The sequence below is a fragment of the Hemibagrus wyckioides genome, linkage group LG04, assembly GCF_019097595.1.
Source record: "Hemibagrus wyckioides isolate EC202008001 linkage group LG04, SWU_Hwy_1.0, whole genome shotgun sequence".
NCBI lineage: Eukaryota > Metazoa > Chordata > Actinopteri > Siluriformes > Bagridae > Hemibagrus > Hemibagrus wyckioides.
In genome coordinates, this window is record NC_080713.1 from 11,740,618 (window position 1) to 11,758,698 (window position 18,081).

General features: G+C 40.7%; 1 protein-coding gene across 5 annotated transcripts in view; it reads right to left on the bottom strand.

Moving 5' to 3' along the window:
• The window catches only part of trip12 (thyroid hormone receptor interactor 12), a 50,769-nt gene that overhangs the window by 9,581 nt on the left and 23,107 nt on the right, over positions 1–18,081 (bottom strand). For all 5 annotated transcript variants that reach the window (XM_058387223.1, XM_058387224.1, XM_058387226.1 and 2 more), the window contains exons 10-26: positions 17,411–17,562; positions 16,232–16,267; positions 14,981–15,076; positions 14,433–14,525; positions 14,093–14,254; positions 12,076–12,144; positions 11,803–11,968; positions 11,570–11,687; positions 10,926–11,082; positions 9,328–9,481; positions 5,610–5,835; positions 4,440–4,558; positions 2,986–3,187; positions 2,782–2,882; positions 2,273–2,447; positions 1,762–1,903; positions 294–485 (exon numbers count right to left, since the gene is read on the bottom strand). In XM_058387223.1, coding sequence (XP_058243206.1) covers positions 294–485; positions 1,762–1,903; positions 2,273–2,447; positions 2,782–2,882; positions 2,986–3,187; positions 4,440–4,558; positions 5,610–5,835; positions 9,328–9,481; positions 10,926–11,082; positions 11,570–11,687; positions 11,803–11,968; positions 12,076–12,144; positions 14,093–14,254; positions 14,433–14,525; positions 14,981–15,076; positions 16,232–16,267; positions 17,411–17,562 — 2,360 coding nt within the window. The remainder of the gene's footprint in view (positions 1–293; positions 486–1,761; positions 1,904–2,272; positions 2,448–2,781; positions 2,883–2,985; positions 3,188–4,439; positions 4,559–5,609; positions 5,836–9,327; positions 9,482–10,925; positions 11,083–11,569; positions 11,688–11,802; positions 11,969–12,075; positions 12,145–14,092; positions 14,255–14,432; positions 14,526–14,980; positions 15,077–16,231; positions 16,268–17,410; positions 17,563–18,081) is intronic.

Below are 18,081 nucleotides of genomic sequence, written 5' to 3' on the forward strand. Positions count from 1 at the left end.
TAACATAATATGCCAGACATTTTTTCTCTAATTATTAATAAAATCCTCTGAATTCATCACTGGCAAATATTTCATTTCCCTATTATAGTTAATAATAATCTACTATTAATATTCAATATTGAATTCACTCCTTCTGTCTGTGTGTCAGTTAAATGATCAAGCAGTTATAAAAGCCACAGAATGAAAACAGTTGAATAGAGGACCTGATCAGATTAATCAGAAAGACTCTTGAATGAAGTCTTTCCAGGAGGTGTAATGAGATGCTGTAGACACCAGGTGGTGCCAGTACTCACAGGACTACCATAGAAAATGTGCAGGAATCTTTTGATCCTCTCGTCCCTGCTGACGACGTCTCTCTCGCTGTTGGAGGTTAAATAGAGCAGCATCTGCTTCACCAAGCCACTGTGCTGAATCTCGAATGAGGACACATCTGACTCGGACACAATGCTGCAGATCTCCACTAAACACTCCAGACCGCCATCCACCTGAACACACGGGCAAAATTCAACCAACAGCCTGAAGTATATTCTAATGATGCAGGACTTACAAGCCAGGTCCTTAAATTTTCAGACACACTGAGAAAGATGGTGTGGTTTTCAGCTTTCTACCACAGTATATATATGAGAGAAAATTAAATAATGAAAATGAGCTTTGGGGGGCATGAAGCCAAGGAATTAACATGACTGCTTTGTATCTCCAGGGTTGGGGGATTGATTCCCCGTGTGCATGGAGTTAACATGTTGTCCCCATGCTTCTGGGGTTTCCTCTAGGTACTTTGCTTCCTTAAAAAGACATGTTGTAGGCTTCACTACATCAGTGAGCGAGTGTGTGATTGTGCCCGGTTAAGGGTTGGCACCCCATCCAGGGTATCCCCTGCCTTGTCCCCTGGAATAGGGGATCTCTCCAGGCTCCACAAACCCCTGTGTAAAACATGTATGTATGGATGGAAATGAGTTTTCCATTAGGTTGCAAATCTTTCATGAGGATTTAATGCCTTCCTGAAATCTGGAACCCATGGACATCAGTAGACACTGGATTTCATCTGTCCAGTTCCTGCTTGTTCATGGGGCATTTTTTCCTTCAGCAGGTGAAATGCCCAGTTGAATATAGGTCGGGTTGGGCCGCTTTCGAAAGTACACTTCAGACTATTGTCCATTTGCACTGCAAAGTGCTGCCCAGTGAATTTTGAAGCATTTAGCTAAAAGTGTGCAGAGTAAAGCCCTATTCACCTCTGAATGCTGCTTTTGATATTTGTCTGTCAATAGGATGTTGTTCCAGAAACGGTATTTTTGTTTTTTGATATCTTGTGGTAAACCCTCTGTATTTAATCTGGTGAAGTCTTCTCTTGATTGTTGACCTCCTGGAGGGTGTTCCTGATCTGGCAAACTTCCCCTGGAAGTCATTTTTATGTCATACATCACAGTTGTTTTCTGTGGTCTTCTGGGTCTTTTAGTAATCCTGAGCTCACCTGTACCAACTAGTTGATTTGTCCACACCAAATGTTTGTGTTATCTCTCAAATGGGCTTGTTTTTAATTTTAATCCCACTGAGGGCTTATTTACCTGGCGTTCATAACAGAGTTAACGGCAATAAATCCCATTTACCCAAATTTGGATGTAAATCTGAAACACTTTGTTCATATTCATTATTTAATTTCAACCCCTATATACTGGGGTAGACAGCTAAAACAATAAGAGCTGTGTGGATAACTACATATTTATGAACCTGGCAGTATTTGTTGCAGGGTGCATGTGTGTGTACCTGCAGGCTGAGCTGCTCTGTTGCAGTACACAGTCTCTGCAGAACGTTCAGTGCTGGGTTGCTGCCATCCACATTCTCTGAATTGAAGTATCGCTCCACAAACTTACTGGCCTGCTCCTTTATCCACGCTTTAATCTTGTCCCTGTAACACACACACAGGGCAAACTTGAGTTACCTTTAAAGGCCACACAATATGGAAGCCTAAACTCTATGGAACATCTATAGTACATAGAGTGTGACCCAAGTATGGCTATTAAGTAGAGCAGCAGTTGGTATTTAATTGTGCCTCTTAATTGGTCATAAAATGCACTGTGTATGGTGCAGTAGCCATTGCTCCATACCCATGCAGTGTATGTATAGGATATACATAGCTAAATCCCACATAGCTACAATATACTGTATAGTGCACTATAAAAGGAGTTTAGGTAAAGGTATATCAATCATACATGTACAGTCTACCCGGTCTGAAGAATTATAATAAAATGTCTGAAACACAGGATTATGTGCTTACCTGTTATTAGAAACCGAGTCTTTGTTAGCGGTGCGTGCGAGGCCGCTGACCCCGGCTGTGCGAGATGGCTCCGAGTTAGTGCTATTGTTCTGAGCACCAAGTTTTCCCCAGGTTTTGGGGTTAAGACTTGCAAGGAAGGACGATTTAGGAGAAGCAGTGGTGGTGGGACTCTTAGCTGTATGGGGAATCGAAAACACACACCATGAAACACTCCAAACTGACCTTTATATTCAAGGTCTAGTTGGAATACAGAGACAATACATATTGTCCTGCAATATCATTTATTCCAAAATATTAAACAGCTTGGTCAGTAAGTATACAGTGTCATTAAGGCTCCATCCAAGGAACTGCTGGACAAGTAAGTGTTCACAAAATGATTAGTTGCAACTATGGTTTCCTCATACTCCGAACTAAGCATCCACATCAGGTCAGACCAACAAAAAAAAAAAAAAGCTATGACTCACATAGAGGAGACAGTAGCATGAAATTTGTGTGCATGTGTCTCTCACCCTGATTGTCCACTTTGTCATCATCCCTGGGGGGAGAATATTTGGGACGTCGTGGTACTCTGCGAGGGAGACGCTTCCTCTTCAGAACATCACTCAGACGACTGCCAAACACACACAGTTATCAGCACCATCCTCATGCTCAGAGCCAACTGATCACAGTACACATTTTAAGTGTTTGTTGCAGTAAAGTGTTTGTGTATGTACCCCTGTGGGCTGAGGTCCAGCGAGTCCTCCATGTTGTTATGGAAACTCGGTGAGCCCAAATCCGGTGTGACACTGGAGGCGGCGGGTGTGGTTGCCGTGGTGATGGTGGTGGTTGCCGCAGTGATGCCGCTCGTGCACGCCTTGGGTGGACTGGGGAGGAACGACTCGCTCTCGGCCAGGTTCTTCACCTGGTGCATCACACCTGCACACACACACACACATTACAGGAGGTTTAATACACTAGTTCACTTGTGATTTCCCAAGACCAGGTGTATTTTGTATTCTTTTGTTCCTTTAAAAAAAAAAAGAAAAAAGAAAAAAAGAAAAAAAAAAGTTTTCCCAAAATAAATTGCTTGATGAAAAGAATAAAAATACAAATGCAAATCTATTACTCAAATGACCACTTAGTGAGTATACACTACTTCATAACTGATCATTAAAATGAATTAGTTTTGTTTAGAAATATACACAGAATAAATAAAGCAGGTATTTGGACACTTAAAATCTCTACATCTGCTGGGAATGAATGAAAGCTATTAATTAGGTTTTGAAGAGTGAAGTGATCATGAAACCCTATAGTTATTATAGGGATTTTTAATTATTTATTTAGTTGTTTTTCCTTCCCCAAAAACTGATTGGCAAACCAAACCATAAGGCCTAGATGCTTGAAACTTTGAGGTATGGTGCAAAGTCTGAATCAGCCACATGGTGGCACTACAGCGATCAAGACAATCAAACCTACAAAAATTATTGCAATTATTTGTCGCAGCCTCAAGCATCTTATACCACTGAATTCATTGGCTTAATATGAAAAAAAAGGTGTGGTCTCATCTGTATCATGAGAAATATTACAACACAAAAATTACTTTTGTAAATTTATCTTAGAAAGTTTGTCAGAATCACCCTCAGACGATGTGGAGCATGCCAAAATGAACATGAGGTTATATCTCTGTTATACTTGGTGTCTTGACACCAAACTGTGTAATCAAGCTGTTCTAAAAATACAGAGGTTAACATTTCATTGCAGGGATTAAGGCATCACATGCGTTAATAAACACTGGCGCTGGTGTTTAAAAGTGATTTAATGATCTTACTGGCAGTAGCCTTTAATCAAGCTTCAAGCAATCCGCAAGACATTAAAAATAATGATCTTGTTATTCAAATGTTGTAACAACTCGTATTTTAGTCTAGATTTTACGTTCTAGGCCATCATGCAGGATGTCAATCCTGAACAGCTTTTTAAAGTGATGAATAAAGATGAGCATGAGGATGTAGTATGCTTGAACTGGACTCGCTTACATGCCACCAAAGATAGTACGAATAATTCGAACACTATTTGGGTGGACATGTCTTATAAATACCTCTTCCAGACTTCATTAGAACGGGCATCAGAAATCTACCCCACGGCTAAACACCAGACTGCAAATTTAAGTAAGATAACTGAATATTTTTACCTTCTCTCCTGAAGTACACGCTGAAGACATCAGGTAGTTTCTGCATGAGGATCTCTGCCATCTGCAGAGAGCCGACCACAATCTTCAGGTCCTGGCTGGACAGCATGGAGGCTATGTGACTGAATGCGCAAACACACACATGCATAAACATTAACATAAATACACACTTTTACTTGGCATTGCTGCGAAGTGCAAAACAAACAGCTGCTGTTCTTCCTGGAAACATAAGAGTTCGTCAAATTGTCACACTTATGTTATTATAGCACAGTCCGGGGTTATGGATTTCAGTGTCGGCTTACACAGGACAACGCTTACAGGAACAAGCCGCCCTGAACATCCAGCGTATTATTCAGAAATATCGATACGCTCAGTATCTCATAGGCTCCTGAGTTGGACTCCATCAGTCAAGCAAACATTTTCCACCGGATTTACAAAAGCCTTGCGAACATAATCCCCCCCCCATATTTGCATGTGTTTGTTTTGATCATCCACAAAGTACATTCCTGACTCTTTTAGTGATGCCCACAAAACTCCATAAAAGTTCACTTGCATGGAGATAAGACTGGAAGCCACTAAAAGGCAGAAGAAATGGAAATAATTTGACTAACTTCTATGCTAATAAAATATTAAATAATATTTTATATTATTAATAATAATAATAATAATAAATAATGTCAAATCTTATTTCTGTGCACAGAAAAGTCTCTCTTCCTCCGTTTATATGGCGGCATTTATTTTGTCGTAATTGAGTGATGTGTGTTACTTTAATAGTTACTGTTTATTACTCATATCCTTTATTGCTTTAAAGAAGGAAACAAGATGCATTAAGAGCTAGGGGGAGTGTAAACTTTTGAACAGGGAAACATGTAAATATCTGATGTTGAGAAAACTATATATTTAATCCTGTCTCTACATAAGGAGTCAGGACAAAATGTTGTAAAATAGTACTCAGCATGTTCGAACTTATATTCTTCCTGGCTGCTTTTGTAATGCAGACCTGGCAACCCTATAAACAGAAATCCAGAATAAAAGATGTAGCGTTCAGGAATTCTGTTCGCAAGCCAGTGCTCAGTGCCATGTAGGAACACGATCCACAGCATGGTTCTTACGCCTTTATTTGTTCAAAAATCCCACTCAGGGTCATGGTGAGGAGGTGTAAGAGAGACTGACCTGGAGACGGCGTGGTTGCGCAGCACATCCTTGAGCAGCTCGGAGTCGGAGAAGTAGATGATGCGCAGGATGGCTCTGAGGCACTTGTGTCTGACGGCAGGTCCGGCTGAGGAGCTGTACACTTCATACAGCACGCCAAACAGAGTCTTAATGAAGCAGCGGGCTAGCTCCGCCTCCTCCCGCATCAGCTCTGCACGCGCATCCTCGCCACGCACCTCCACATGACCTACGATTGAGGTAGACAGGTAAGAGGAAGAGCGGCACAAGGAGTTAAAGGGGAATTATGGAATTCATCCCTCTAGGATTTTATAACTATGAATGTAAATGAGACAAAAGTACTTGTTTTTTTCTTTGAACATGTGATGCACAGATCATTTTGCCAGTTTTGTTAAAAACAACTGAATTGCCTAAGTCACAAGCACAGGATAATTTCTTTTAAACTCTAATCAAGGACTCATTTAACTACTTTCTGATAGCTGTACCCATTTTCAGTGCACGTGAATAGAGCGTGTTGTGATGACATCACGTGACGCATGTTGACCCAAACCTCTGAACAATCTGTGGTAATTACTGTAGATATATTTACAAGGTACAGGTTGTAATGTTTCAAAAAATAAATAAATAAAATAAATTATATTACACACACACACACACACACACACATATATATACACACACACACACAACCAGTCAAAAGTTTGGACACACCTTCCAATTCCATGGCCTTTCCTGATGTTTATTTCTTTCTACATCGTAAAACAATGCTGAAGGCGGCCGAAATACACAATAATGTCCTTTGAACAGTTGATATTGAGATATGTCTGCTACTGATGCTCTGTAAAGCCTTCATAACGGCTCTAATCTGAGGTGCTGTTAATTGGTAATTTCTGAGGCTGGTAACTCTAAATGAACTTCTCCTCTGCAGCAGAGGTAAGTTTTGGTCTTGCTTTACTGGGATGGTCTTCATGTGAGCCAGTTTCATCATGGTGCTTGATGGGTTTTGCAAATGCACTTGACAATACTGTTCTTGCAAGAACTGTTCCAGAACACCTGACCTTCGTGTCTTAAAATAACAACTGACTTTTTTGTTGTCCTTACATATGGATTACTTAAGTCCATGTGTGTTATTTCATAGTTTTGAAATCTCCAGTATTGTTCTAGAATGTAGAAAATAAATCCCTAAACAAAAAACACTGAATTAGAAGGTGTGTCCAAACTTTTGACTGGTTGTGTGTGTGTATATATATATATATATATCTCTCTCTCTCTATCTCGATGCCATCCATATTCTTTTATATTGTGGCAACTCACACAGACAGGTCAAACGCTTCAACTCTGCTGACATACGAAAGGTAAGAGTGAAGAGTTTACACTTGTTAGCAACTTGCTGTGGTATATGGTGTATTGTGTTTATATATATATATATATATATATATATATATATATATATATATATATATATATATATATATATATATATATATATATATATACACACACACTATATTGCCAAAAGTATTCACTCACCCATCCAAATAATCAGAATCAGGTGTTCCAATCACTTCCATGGCCACAGGTGTATAAAATCAAGCACCTAGGCATGCAGATTGTTTTTACAAACATTTGTGAAAGAATGGGTCGCTCTCAGGAGCTCAGTGAATTCCAGCGTGGAACTGTGATAGGATGCCACCTGTGCAACAAATCCAGTCGTGAAATTTCCTCGCTCCTAAATATTCCACAGTCAACTGTCAGCTGTATTATAAGAATGTGGAAGTGTTTGGGAACGACAGCAACTCAGCCACGAAGTGGTAGGCCACGTAAACTGACGGAGCGGGGTCAGCGGATGCTGAGGCGCATAGTGCGAAGAGGTCGCCAACTTTCTGTAGAGTCAATCGCTACAGACCTCCAAACTTCATGTGGCCTTCAGATTAGCTCAAGAACAGTGCGCAGAGAGCTTCATGGAATGGGTTTCCATGACCGAGCAGCTGCATCCAAGCCATACATCACCAAGTGCAATGCAAAGCGTCGGATGCAGTGGTGTAAAGCACGCCGCCACTGGACTCTAGAGCAGTGGAGACGCGTTCTCTGGAGTGACGAATCGCGCTTCTCCATCTGGCAATCTGATGGACGAGTCTGGGTTTGGCGGTTGCCAGGAGAACGGTACTTGTCTGACTGCATTGTGCCAAGTGTAAAGTTTGGTGGAGGGGGGATTATGGTGTGGGGTTGTTTTTCAGGAGCTGGGCTTGGCCCCTTAGTTCCAGTGAAAGGAACGCTGAATGCTTCAGCATACCAAGACATTTTGGACAATTCCATTCTCCCAACTTTGTGGGAACAGTTTGGAGCTGGCCCCTTCCTCTTCCAACATGACTGTGCACCAGTGCACAAAGCAAGGTCCATAAAGACATGGATGACAGAGTCTGGTGTGGAGGAACTTGACTGGCCTGCACAGAGTCCTGACCTCAACCCGATAGAACACCTTTGGGATGAATTAGAGCGGAGACTGAGAGCCAGGACTTCTCGTCCAACATCAGTGTGTGACCTCACAAATGCGCTTCTGCAAGAATGGTCAAAAATTCCCATAAACACACTCCTAAACCTTGTGGACAGCCTTCCCAGAAGAGTTGAAGCTGTTATAGCTGCAAAGGGTGGACCAACGTCATATTGAACCCTATGGATTAGGAATGGGATGTCACTTAAGTTCATATGCGAGTCAAGGCAGGTGTATATATATATATATAGGTGTTATATATATATATATACACACATACATACACACACACACACACACACAACCAGTCAAAAGTTTGGACACACCTTCTAATTCAATGTTTTTTGTTTAGGGATTTATTTTCTACATTCTAGAACAATACTGGAGATTTCAAAACTATGAAATAACACACATGGACTTAAGTAATCCATATGTAAGGACAACAAAAAAGTCAGTTGTTATTTTAAGACACGAAGGTCAGGTGTTCTGGAACAGTTCTTGCAAGAACAGTATTGTCAAGTGCATTTGCAAAACCCATCAAGCACCATGATGAAACTGGCTCACATGAAGACCATCCCAGTAAAGCAAGACCAAAACTTACCTCTGCTGCAGAGGAGAATATATTTTATATATATATATATATATATATATATATATATATATATATATATATATATATATATATATATATATATATATATATAAACACAATACACCATATACCACAGCAAGTGTATATATTATATATATATATATATATATATATAAAAAATATAAATATATAATCTATATTATATATATATATAATCATTCCCTTACCATTTCTACTCACAAAAACAGACACTTTACAGAGCCCGAAAAAATTACACCTTTAATTTTTAGAAGGTCTATTCCAAAAATGTCTTAAGGCAGACAAAAAAAAAAAAAATCACTGTATAAGTTTTTCCAATCTGGTGTACCAGTAGATCCCAAATCACTGGTGTGACACTGATCTTGTGTAAGCTTGTAGCCACCTTCTGACCAATCAGAAGGGAATTTGATATACACAGTACTTTGCTATTATTAAAGATTAAGAAAAAATAAAATAAAATGCTAGCACAACACTTTTACTCAGGCAAGTTTCTCAAGAGTCCTTTTGTAAAAATGATGTCACGCTGATAAGACAAGCAACTCCGTCTCATTGTTTGTGTGTGTGTGTGTGTGTGTGTGTGTGTGAGAGAGACAAAGTACCAGTGTTGGGGTTGATCAGGGGGTTGGGTTTCCTCTGAATTCCCCGAGCTGTTCCCGTGTCCTCATTGATCTGCTGCATAGAGTTGAAGTCAATGGTGTAAACTCGGCCGAGTGTCGAAAGGCTGATCTCGTCCTCACCGTTCTGATGGGCCGTCTAATATACAGATACACACGTGGGAGAAAGCAAAGCGTTCAATCAAGCAACTGTTTTCAGAGCCGTAACAAGCATCAGCAATTCCCACATGATCATGGGATGTGTCTGTAGCTGTACTGCACTTGAATGTGTAATAATAGCTCATGACTACGTTACTGTGTAGTCCACTTGTCATTTGATTTAGTACTGTATTAGACTGATCTACAGCCAGTGAGCAGGTATGCAAACTTTTCAGTGGTAGTTTCATGATTCTCTCTCATGCAGTTTGAACTCCATTTGCATACAAATAAACTACAGAAAATTTTTACATTTCATTCAAAATGTAAACAGTTTCATGGGTCCATCTTACAAAATACGTATGTCCTGATGAAAGATGTTGTCTGTACAAATCCAGAGCAAAAAAAAAAGCATGGTTTACAGTTAAGGGAGTGTTACAGTAGTATTAAGTATTATTATTAACACGCATCTGTTTTTTTTTTGTTGCTTTTCCTACTGACCACAAAGGATAGGGACACCAATGTTTTGCTGTACAGGTAATGATGATCTTATTAACTCTTCGCATGACCATCTAACATTGTAGAATGAGATGAACAAATGCTTGTAAACTAGTTAGCCAGATGATATGCAACCCTGCTGTCCCCCATGACACAAAGAGGCCTCGGGGATCTAATTATAAGGTCCAGGTGTAATATAACAGCGGAAATACATAATATACCTGAAGTTTAGAGAAATAAACCAAAAATGAACTGCAAACATGTAATAATGTACAAACCCTCAATTGCATCACGTCACTAAGTGTTGCTTGACATGTCAGGGGTTTAAGCGGTTAATTACAATCTTTGTCTGTGTAAGAAAAGGATGCCATCTTCATGCAGACAGATAATTTCACCGTATATATCAAACTATCCTTAAGTTGAGGTGTCAATATATGGTATAGATTTATCATCTGAATTCAGTAGACAGTAGAGCACACATTATCTTTCGCAAAGGGCACACCCTGTTTCTCCTTCATCTTGTACGCTATGATGAATTTTACACACACTCCAGAATGTTTCATTTTGATGGCAAGAAAACTGATCTGGAATGCTAGTCGTATCACCCGAATGAGAAATGTTATTACTATGGCAACCACAGCATCAGGCAAATTGCAGCGACACACAATGTTTGTACGTGTGACCGCAGCATAATGCTCTCGTAGCTGAACGAACACACAAACAACAACTCAAAATCTAGTCGACTGTTAGTAGTGACCATCAGGTGTCCACAAACCTTCGGCTAGACTTTGTATTTTGCCAAGATACAAAAATTTTATATGCAGGTGAAATGTCGTATTTTCCATACACTATTTTTAACGGTTCTATAAAGAACACTTTGAGAAGTGTGGTCACCAGGTAGTGTGACAGCAGCAGGGTTTTCAATGATATTCTAAGCAGCACACAGTTACCTCAATGATACGACTGTCTATGCGGTTGTATGGATGCCACAGGCCTCGGTCGTCCCTCCATTGCCACACTGCGGCCTCTGTAGTGTGTGCACTGCCTTTTTTCAACATGGCATCTACAGCAAATATACCCTCTCTGGGGAGGCAGGGCATCAGCTCACTAAAACGCACAAGCACACACAAGAAGGACTGTAAGCATACAAGAACATGTAGGATGCATGTGCAAAAAAAACCCCCAGAAAATCTCTCCCAAAGTGGCTTGTAAGTATTGCGTTTGGTCGATTATTAAACATGATACACATCCACATTACTGTATTGATTTGAAAAGGTTTTAAAGTGCATGTTCACAGTGAGGGTGCTGTTAATGCAGAAAGCCATGACCTAAGAAAACCATTCGAACTGATGGAATAAACAAATTAAATCTGGCTGGTGAAAATTTCCATTTCAGTGGTTTGAATGCATCAATCTAGGACGGCTCATAACCAAGTACATTTTTGCATGATATTATTCAGCTCAAGGTTATACATGTTACAAAAGTTCATTTTCTTTTTCCACTAAGAAGCACTAAAGAATGCCGTTTCAGAATCGATTCAAATTGCGGGCCACTACAGGAAAACAAAGTAGAATATCTAGCAAATGGAAAGCACCAGATAAGGGAAGTGAGCTCATAGAGCTCCTGGGGGCTTCTGGGAACAAGGTCGATTTGCTCCTGACAGCTTCCATTAGACGCTCCACAAAGCAGGAAACGCAGTGTCTCTGCGATATCTTCGAACACACACGCAGAGAGAGACCTTTCATTAGTCCTATTATGAACAGTGTATTTCAAAATATTAAGGAATATTTAGTATTGGTATGAAATGAAAGAGAAAAAATGTCCTACTCTGCTTCATGAGCTGCACAGCCAGGTTGGGGCAGTTGGAGCACATGAGTGAGAACATGCGCACCACCATGATGAACATCCCTGAACTCAGCACCGGTGGCGTCACCACAAGAAGCTGCTGGATGTTCGTGAGCAGATCACGTGAAGCCACCTGCTGCAACAAATTCTACAGGGGGCGAAGGTGAAACGTTAGCACGGTGCAAGGAGTGACAGAAATGGCAGCTTAGTGAGATTAGGTACTGTACAGTGATTAAGCACATTCAAATCTCTCACCTCTTCATGCTGAAAGTTGTCCACCAGCCGGGCGAAACAGAGACACGTGCTCTCCACTGATTTTTTATCCTGATGGAAAAAGGGAGAAATAGAGGTGAGCCTACAAACAGGAGCAGCGTTAACAATGAGTGCATCTCAATCAGCTCCCTAGTTCAGTAGTCAGGACACACATCAGGGAATCTAGCATCTCTCAAATGACAAAATCCTTTCAGAACATCCACTCCCTAAAAAAAAACACCCACAATGCACTGCAGGAAGCATCCATGCTCACCATGTTCCCCTGTTGGAAATGACGTGATATTTTCTGGAGCCACAAACAGCTCAAATTCTCAACAAGCTACTTAGATATGCAGATGAAGCTGGATATAGTTTTAACTCTGACATTCTACAGATGGTTCGTTTAACAACTTTTAAGTGTACTAGGTTAAAAGAAATCCAGTAGCTTATGAGCCTGCTTAAAGCATGACAAATTATTTTTCATAATGTACTTTAAACAACAAACAATAATAAACAGTGACATCATAAACTGCATGAAAGTAGTGTAGTAGGCATGGTCCAATCATCACTGTGAAATTTACCCCGAGATACTTAGAACACAAACATCACTTCCACTGTGCTTCATTCAGGAAGTCTACCTAAACAGGAAGTATATTTGTGCTCTATATGTGCATGTGACATTTAATAGTACCAACTATTTGGTATACAAATTCTAACACTAGAATAATGATTAGATGCATTGAACTTGCCTTCATTAGCAAATTAGCCACACAGCATAATATACAAGCTTGGACAATGCAACAAACACCTGGTTTTAGACCACAGTAATTTATTTGTATAGTGTTGGGCCTCCTTTTGCAGCCAATACAGCATCACCGTGCTCAGGGATTTTCAGCCATTTCTCTTGCAGAACAGTTACCAGGTCACTACGTTTCCTGACTCACTTTTCCAAAACAGCCCTAAATAATATTAAGATCTGGTGGCTGTGAACCCCAACACTGGAAACCATATCTTTACGTCCATAGCAGTGACGCACCCCTATTGCACAAGTAGTGGGCCTAGGGAATGGCATGATATTACAAGCCCAAACCAACACTGATCCACCACCATGCTACCATCCGGTGGTAGGCTTCTTTAAGGCTTCTCCACACTGTAACTTCTCCTGGGTCTGGGAAAGTCAGCGAAACTGGACTCATGAGAGAATAATATTGTCCATAGCCCAAGATTCCTGTGGCTGGCACCACTGAAACCGGCATTTGACACGAGTGACCACAGGTTTATCTATAGTACCCTGACCATAAATACTGACCATGTGGAGCTCAAGACAAACTGTTTTAGAGGAAACATGAGAGTCGAGGTGCGCATTTAATACTACAGTTAGTTAGGCAACTGTGAGTTTGTGTTTTAGATGCGATCAGGGTTAGCACCCTGACATCTCTTTCAGACAGCTTCCTTTTGCACTGACAGTTGGATGTGGTCCGTCCTGCATGGTGGTACAGTGACGTTACCATCGATACCGTGGCTCTCGGTACACATAAAAAGACCTGATGTCCTGGACACAGAGACGCACAGCAACAACTTGTCCTTTTTTGAACTCTGATACATCTCACTTTATGATGTGTGGATTGCAATGTATAGCTTATTATGTATAGCTGTGCTATCGTTCTGCAAATTCAATCTTCACACACTGCTATTACTTAGAAAGTGTGAAATCAGAGAAGACCGGCCATGCATATATAGGTGTGAAACCGCCAACACTTACTAAACACTGTTTCAGTTTCCACTGTACATGAGAAGCTTAACACATCAAAACACCTTTATCTTATGAGTACCCTAATGCCGCTTGAACATGATGGCTACCTCAGATGCCTAGATAATGCGATTAAAGTCAACTATACAAAAAGGATTCTTATTCTTTATACACTAAAAGGCTATTCCAGAATTCTGTACATCACACACTACTGTATCTTGAAGGGCAGAATATCGGCACATGCCCAGTTTAAAAAGTGTGTGCGAGTACCTGGTGTGTGAGTCTCTGAGTGAGTAGAGGCAGCGAATCGGCTACGAAGTGAAACTCGTCAGGTGTGATGCTCTGGCAGCAGTTAGCGGCGATGGCTAATGCATTCCTCTGAGCGTTAATACTGAAAAACTCCAGATACAGCAAGCAGTCAGCCAACCCGCCCTGCAGAGAGACAAACCAGAACAGATGTAAGGGTCAAAAAGACTGATCATAGGCAGCATTAGAAAAGAACAGGGGAAAAAATCCTAATCTGGTTAAAAAAAAAAAAAAAAAAGATTACAAAAGCACTGCATGGTAAACCAGCAAGTAATGGATGTTAACAGTTGAGCTGAGTACTCACAGCCTGCAGGATGGCCTTGCTGTGTCTCCGTGAGAGCATCTCCAGCGCCGTGAGAGCCTGTTCGGCTACATCGATAAACTGGATCACCTGAAGCTACATAGACAGACCAAAAAAATGGACATGGCTTTATTTGGACTGCTGTCTTGTTTGGTGTTTGGCTTGGTGACCAAATGAATGTCATTTCAGCTGCCAATCGATGCCTCTTTGGCTTCAAGGTCATGCATAATACACGTTTACACAAAATGCCTGTCTGAATGAAGAAATGGGCCAAGTATATAGCACTGAACAGTATGTAACCCAAAGTGTAGAATCTCTTCACACACTGTTTTTCTGGTTCTATTGGACTATTTCTTATGGATAGCTATATTGTGGTTCTTAAAAACTTTGGCAATGAAACACCCAGGTGTCATTCGTGGTGGCCGTGTAATAGTACCGACACTGATAACTAGTGCTTTATTGGTTTGGGATAAACACAAGGGAGACACTAGAAACACAGGCATACGTACACACAAAGGCACACATACAGGCAGGATATTTGAACCACTCACCTTTTCCAGGAAGACAGGAATGGCGTCTACAACTACAGCAGAAGAGCGTGGTAGAGCTTCCATCATGTAGGTTAGAGCACGAGATGCATGATTCATCTGAAACGCACATATACACATACACTCGGTTCTCCTCCTTAACAAAACTCACTTAAATAGAAACACACTCTGCTAACACACTCAGCTAACGTTACAGATCATGCTGCGTTCACATGTACAGCACCCCAGAGAGTTGGAAACAAAGACAAAGTTGAGGAAAATCTGAACTTAATCAAATGCAGAATGACTTGGTGAGTGATTTCCAATGAAAATGAAGACAGTAGAGAGCATGTGATTCATGCAAAGAGCACACACTGCTTCTTCTTCTTCATCTCCTATGACATGATGCAAATGTACACTGGTGCGTTTTAGACACAAATGCCAAATCTCCATCTAGAACGCTTCACTTTAGCGCCAAGAAAACTGTCAAGCGGAATGCGAGCTGCGCCACCCACTGAGAAACGTTATTACTTTGGCAACCAGAGGTAGGAACGCCTACTGGTCACTTCATAGTACAGAGACTAGAGAGCTAAGCTAAACATAAATATAACTAGTTTGGCAGTTCACTATAATGACTCAAAGTATTAAAAATAAAAAGAGAGATTAAATAAAGTCACACAACACCCCACTTCATCACTCTCCACTGGCTTCCTGTAGCCACCATCATCAGATTCAAAGCTTTGCCACTCATGTACAAAACCATGTCTGAAACAACACTCCTTGAGGGTTATGTTCCCTCCCGCAAACCTGTGATCAGTCCCTTTCCAGAAATCTGAAGCTGATCAGTGGGGGGAACAAGCTTCTAACCTCAATCCAGACAGCAGGATCTGACTCAACACATCGGTCATGACCATTTTAACTAACCACTAACCCAAAAAATAAATAAATAAATAAAAATCTACCCTTACATCAGCTCTTACATCACCAATACTGCTATTCTTTTTCATTTTTTCCTCTAGCACTCAATTACAAATCAGTTAAAAGTAGCACTACTTGTATTACCCACTGCTTGATATATCGCTTTGCATATATTTCCTCTTGTAAGTCACTTTAAATAAAAGCGTCTGTTAACGGAATAAATGTAAATCTAAACAGGAATAAGGCAGGTCATATAAGGAAAGACTGAGGAGAAGGAAAACAATAAGCTCCACAGCCTAAACAGCCATGACAAAAGACATGGAATGTAATGTGCATAAAAGCTGTGCTCATACTCACAATATCAAAGTTATGCTCCATTTGTAACAGCGTGATCTGTGGGGAGAGAGAACAGCAAAATATAAAGGACTAAAGCAATTTGCCTTTTACTAAATACATTTCAACAGATTTGTCAGTGCTTCAAGACAGATAAACATTTCAAATAGGTCACACGGTCACTGTAATTGCGGGCAAATTGGTGATACGGGAAACTAATCAGAGTTGTAACAGCACTTTGTGCATTATTTCTCTCTTACTCGGTCCCCCCAGGATTTCACGGCTTTGAAATAGTAAGGAAGATATTCCGTCGGAAGTTTTACATTTTTCTGCATTTACTCAGATTTGGGCCAAGGCGTATCTTGTGACATCACAATGCGCATTGAGCCACAGCCCTCATCCATTTACGTGCTTCGTACATGAGTACAAGCAAAAGAAGAATCCTGTTCAACTAGTTCGACTGCAGTCACAAAAACTCAGGGAAGTACTGCTTACGTGACATCAAACACGCTGTACAGTGCATTATGGTGTGATGGATTGCTTTTCTGTGAACTCACCATATTTTTTCAATAAAGATGACTACAAAACATTACACCTCACAAGACAGAGCACTATATTACCTTTACCTAACTACCTATGCACAAGTGACAAATAGGACCAGGGCCTAAGCTTATGAAGGCAGATCGGCTAGACCATGATGTTTTGAACAAGTGTATACCTGATTGGTCTACAACCTAATTGACGTTTCTGTGTAGGACATCAGAAAAGCATTAAAGTCACATGTGAGTTGCTTTACTTTTTAACAAATGATGAGCTTTTAGTCCAGCAAACCGAAGAGGTACTAAGACTATAAATACATAATAAAATACTTTAAAGGTACACAGCTACTGAAAAGCTACTGCTAAAAAGGGACAAGATATCCCATCATGACTGCACTGTGCTGTAGTGTCCTGTACTTCTGCTCCCTATTCTGTGTACCCCTGTGCAAACTCCGAACAAGGAGAACCCAGCTGAGGAAAACACTAATGAGAGATAACCGAACCCCAAGTCGCATCATATTGCATTTGATTAGCGTGTAGGTGAATGAGCCGAGAGATTATATTCTGTTCAAGCTAGCATCTAAAACTCGTACACTAAATAGTAGAGTACATAGTCTAAGTGTAGAGTGTGTAATCATCATACAGGAAGCAGCTATGGACTGACCAGAGCAGGTACGACACTCTTGACAGGAAATCCTCCCAGTGTCTCTTCGTTCCCCATCACCAACAGCTGGCACATCTCTATCGCTGCCTGCAGCTGCTGAGACTCGTCCCCCGTCGCCTGTAGACCCTGCAGCAGCTGCTGAGCCTTCGAACCTACAACACACACACTCAAACTATTACGATACATGGCGTAATATTTTGTTTACTGGACGCAGGGTTTGAGAGTGAAGCTGGGCGGGCGTATGGCTTTTATGTTATCGTTGCTTTTCATGTTTTGTTAGAGTTAAGTGTACTTAAAGAGTGCAACTATATTTAAAGTTATACTGTATCCTTCCTGTTGGCTTAAACCAATCTGGCCATTTATTTGATCTCTCTCATCATCTGGCCATTTCACTTGATGTTTTTTGTTTTCCGCACCATACGGATTAAAGTCTAGAGACAATCCCAGGAGCTTCTCAAATATTCATATCAGCCTGTCTGGACAAGACACAGTTAAAGTCAGAGATCACACTTTTCCTCCTTTCTGGTGTTCGAAGTGAACACTACCTGCAGACTCTATACGATGTGCTGCTATCACATGATTGGCTGATCAAATAATTGAAATCAAGTGTAGGTGTACTAGTGTTTTTAGTAAAGTGCTCAGTCAGAGCATATTTATTCTTGAAAGAATTT